The sequence below is a fragment of the Paramisgurnus dabryanus genome, chromosome 8, assembly GCF_030506205.2.
Source record: "Paramisgurnus dabryanus chromosome 8, PD_genome_1.1, whole genome shotgun sequence".
NCBI classification, from domain to species: domain Eukaryota; kingdom Metazoa; phylum Chordata; class Actinopteri; order Cypriniformes; family Cobitidae; genus Paramisgurnus; species Paramisgurnus dabryanus.
This window is the reverse complement of record NC_133344.1, coordinates 28,422,431-28,426,599: the sequence shown is the minus strand read 5'-3', so window position 1 is coordinate 28,426,599 and position 4,169 is coordinate 28,422,431. Positions and strand designations below refer to the sequence as shown.

General features: G+C 35.4%; 1 protein-coding gene across 1 annotated transcript; it reads right to left on the bottom strand.

Annotated features, from left to right (window-relative positions):
- Positions 1–560: 560 nt before the first annotated feature.
- On the bottom strand, positions 561–1,601 carry LOC135770254 (odorant receptor 131-2-like). The gene has a single exon (XM_065279983.1). The coding sequence runs from the start codon at positions 1,599–1,601 to the stop codon at positions 561–563; it is 1,041 nt and encodes a 346-aa protein (XP_065136055.1).
- Between the last annotated feature and the right edge of the window lie 2,568 nt (positions 1,602–4,169).

The following is a 4,169-nucleotide window of genomic DNA, read 5'->3' as shown; positions in this document are numbered from 1 at the left end:
CAGAAAAAACACATTCATTTTTAAATTACCCGAGACCCGATGCCGCTATTATTGTACCCGACCTGTGTCCGAGGCACATGTGAAACTTTTAGAACCGAACCCGATCGGGTCTCGGGTCGGACCTCGGGTTTTTGGATCTAAGTGGACCCGTGAAGACCTCTAACTTAAACTGTTGTTGTGCTGTCTAAAAAGGTAATGTCCAGTAGCATTACAGTTGCACATTAATGTTTTTGTATCAGTATACTATCAGACCTGTTTGTGTTTTGATGACATTACACTTGACACTTAATTACATATGATTTAATGTTACTGTACTGATTTGATGAATTGTTTCAACCCATAAACAAAACTTATATAACTATTTCACTAAAAATGTGAGTTAACATTGTTTTAAAGAAATACAAGATCGTGGATGAACATTAAACGTTTGCTATACAAAGCAAAGTGTTTGTGCACTGCATGTTAAAGTACTTGAAATAAAGTACAATGTTTTATTTGACATCAGTGTTAAGCATTCATGATATTTTTACATAAGCACTACATTACATATCGACCCTTTGTTAATACACCTCTAATGGGATTGTTTTAACATGCCGTATTTTGTGCCGATTAACCACAGCAAAGCCACAAAAGGCGTAATGTTTCAGAGCATTATAAAACTTTTTGTCTCTTAATCCATAAATTAATGGACTCAGACAACAAGGTGAGATCATAAACAGAATATAATCTGCGTATCTTACATTTACAAAGACCATTAAATCTACTTTCCATAAAGGCATTTCTATATAAGGAGTTATAAACTGCAGCATACATAGAAACAGCTGAATACCATGGAGAATTACAGTTCTGAGACTCTTAGATGACTTTTTGTTTTCAGATTTGGCTGATCGGGCAGCAGTCATAATTTTAATGTAGGTGGAGATTACAATACAAAACATTATGATAAATATTATCTGTAGACTTGCTGCCCTTGTGTTTGCCAGCCAATTTACCTGAAGCATGACCTCCAGGCTACAGACAACATATGAGCGCAGGCCAGCAGGTGAAGCATAGACAAGAAACACTATAAGTGTAAACAGTGGTAAAACAAAACTGACAGCCCATATCACAAGAAGCCCAATAAAAGTGTTTTTGGGTGTTGAAATGCTGGAGTGTCTTAAAGGCATACATATAGCCACATAGCGCTCCAAACACATCGCTACAAGAGTCACAGGAGTACAAACAGTGAGCACAGACATAACTGTACAGAAGATACAACATGGAATAATGTGAACTGGATATTGATTAACACTTCCGGTCATGGTTAAACAAGTTAACAGCATAGTAGCAGAGTCAACGAAAAGCGTCTGAGCAAACAAAATGTAGCGTGTTTCTTCCAAGAAGACCTTTTTCTTCAGGAATGTGAAGATCATCAGTCCATTTACATAGAGAAGTATTGCCACCAGAACCTGCACCACCAACGCTTTTTCATTTAATGGTTTTAAATTAGACAACAAAGAAGTGTTGCTCAGATTGTTGCTTTCTGTTAAGTTCTGCATGACAGTCAAAAGATCCCATGAAACAAACTCCTCAACTGGATTGGTGTGATGTTTACAAACCATCAGCTCTGAGCTGTTTGTGCAGTTTTTATAGAGCTTCTGATGGGGTGGACCCTATTACATTAACAGAGGCTCTATACACATTTGGATTCAGTATTTGGATCACAAAGCTGACATCATCATTATGGATGCACATGATAGGTGTTCGAAAAGAAACAGAGTGAAAGACCTGAGTGGGATAAGCGGAAAGTCCAAGACCAAACAGAAAATTGCTGGGGCCCTGATAGTCTGTGGTTATGACAATAGAGTTCAACCACAATATTAGTTGGCAAATGGTCATGCAAGTAGTGTTGTATTTGGAATTAACCCTCTAGGGGTCTTGGCTGATTTTGCGTCCTTGAGCAGTTTTGACCTGCACTGACATTTGATTTTTTTAATTGCTTTAAAACCGTTCCTCCTGAGGAACACTTTACTTTACTTCAATATTTTGTAAGTAAATCTTTATCAAACCATGACAAACTATATATCGTTGGAAAGGTCTGAGCCCATAGAATACAGACATTTTCAGTGTTTTATAAAATAAATTATGTAGGGAGAGTAAGTGATTCATTTATGATAAGAGTGTGCCTAAAACATTGATAATCCTGCTAAATGTCACGGTTTCGTCAGCGGGACGCCAACTATTGCTTCAGTGTTTTGCATATGAATTCATATCTAATAATGAAAAATCTATATATCATTTGAAAGCTCTAAGAGTGTAGTTGTCATTTATCATCATCATTTTAGGGAAAAGAATGACATAGTGCGAGTCATTTTCTAAAAGGTCATGGGCCCATAGGTGGGACCTCAGTGTTTTTATATTTTTATAACACTAATACCCTAGTTTAAGCACAAAAATCTTGACAAACTATATATCTTTTGAAAGCTCTAAGCGTGTAGGTTTTATATTTCATCACCATTTTTGAAAAAAATTATAATGTAGTGGGAGTGAGTTTCTAAAATATCATAGGACACAGGTGGGCCCAATTTGTTGTCACATATTTGGAACACTAATACCCTATTGTAAACCTAAAAAACCTTGACAAACTATATATCACTAGAAAGCTCTCAGAATGTAGTTTTCATATTTGAAGGTCATCTGATGATAGAAATAATGTAGTGACAGTTTTTTTGTTACATGACCCCCCCATAGGAATGCATATTAATTTTATATATTCATAACACTATATCCTAGTATAACTCTTCAAAAAATGATGACAAACTATATATCACTGGAGAGCTCTAAGAATTTAGTTTTCACATTTCAAAGCATTTTAGCATTAATCATAATGCAGTAAAAGTAATTTAATAATTTGTGACAAGAGTATGCAGCAAACCATTGACACCTAGTGGCCTTTGTTGGTAAAACGACTAAAATAGTGAAACAAACCACTTTTTTTGTGATTTTAACTTGAAATTTGGATCACAACTACTTGAGACTAATGGCTTCATGTTAACATTATTTCTTTTGTGAAACATTTTCATTTTTATAATTTTATTTATAAAGTTAATATATTTTGCATTATGTTTATTATTAAAATAAATGTAAACTGCTATAACATATTTTCTGTTTAATATTTTCACCTCCAGACATTTTAGAAAAAACAAGACCAAGATTAGGCTTCTAGCCCAAAAACTGCCAGAGTAATATTCATTTGAAGGTGCAAATCAACTTTTCACCATGGAACCGCCCCCCCTGTCCCCCCAGTTAAATGGTGTGACAGTTAAGAGGTTAAAAAGTATTATAATGGCATAAGTATCATAAAACTATGTCCGCACAAACTGAGCTACAATATTATGTGTATTATGAGCAACATGTATGTAAATGTAGCGATGTAAATGTAAATGTAAATGTAAATGACTGCTCTCAAACCATAAACAAAGTGATCAAAATTATATAAACTATCAAACAGTGAGTAAACACCACACCAAAAAATAGAAAACACATTGTTTAAAACATATAGTTCTATAGGGAAAAGTACATTTTTACAGTGTAATTCTCATTGTTTTGGACAAATTGCAAAGGCTTTGATACAATCAAGCAGATGATTATGTACAAATGTCTGCTGTTTGCATTTTCAATTTAATTTTCATCAAAAGACATTACACTGGTTTCTCTTGAATAGTCTTATACCTCAAAACACTTGAGTTCATTGTGCAAAGCATATCATGCAGAATTGTTGACCATGTGTCATAATCTGGTCACAATGGTCATGGTGTTCCTACCACGTTACTCTTTCCTCATTCCTGCTCCATGCAATGCATGCTGTGTGTGAGGATATTACAGGAGATCCTCTGTAGGGGACGGTTGCGACCTGCACGCTGTTTCTTCCAACAATGTATCTCAAAGGAGTAATATATGCTGTGATGTGGATGAGAATCTGTGGTCAGACAGACAGCAGAATGTGGATGGCCACGAGGGTGAGGACAGTGGCAGAAGAGGGAGGGTGAGGACAGCGACCAGTGAAGAACTGTTAGTTGTTGAACTCCAGCATATTTACAGCACTGCAGGCTGTATATAATTTTCATTGTTTTTTGTTTGTGTGTTTATATTACAGTATATTATGCTGTATACATTTTCTTTTTACTCTG

Excerpts from the sequence above, each read along its gene's own strand:
- LOC135770254 (XM_065279983.1), bottom strand. The coding sequence starts at position 1,601 with ATGGTTTGTAAACATCACACCAATCCAGTTGAGGAGTTTGTTTCATGG.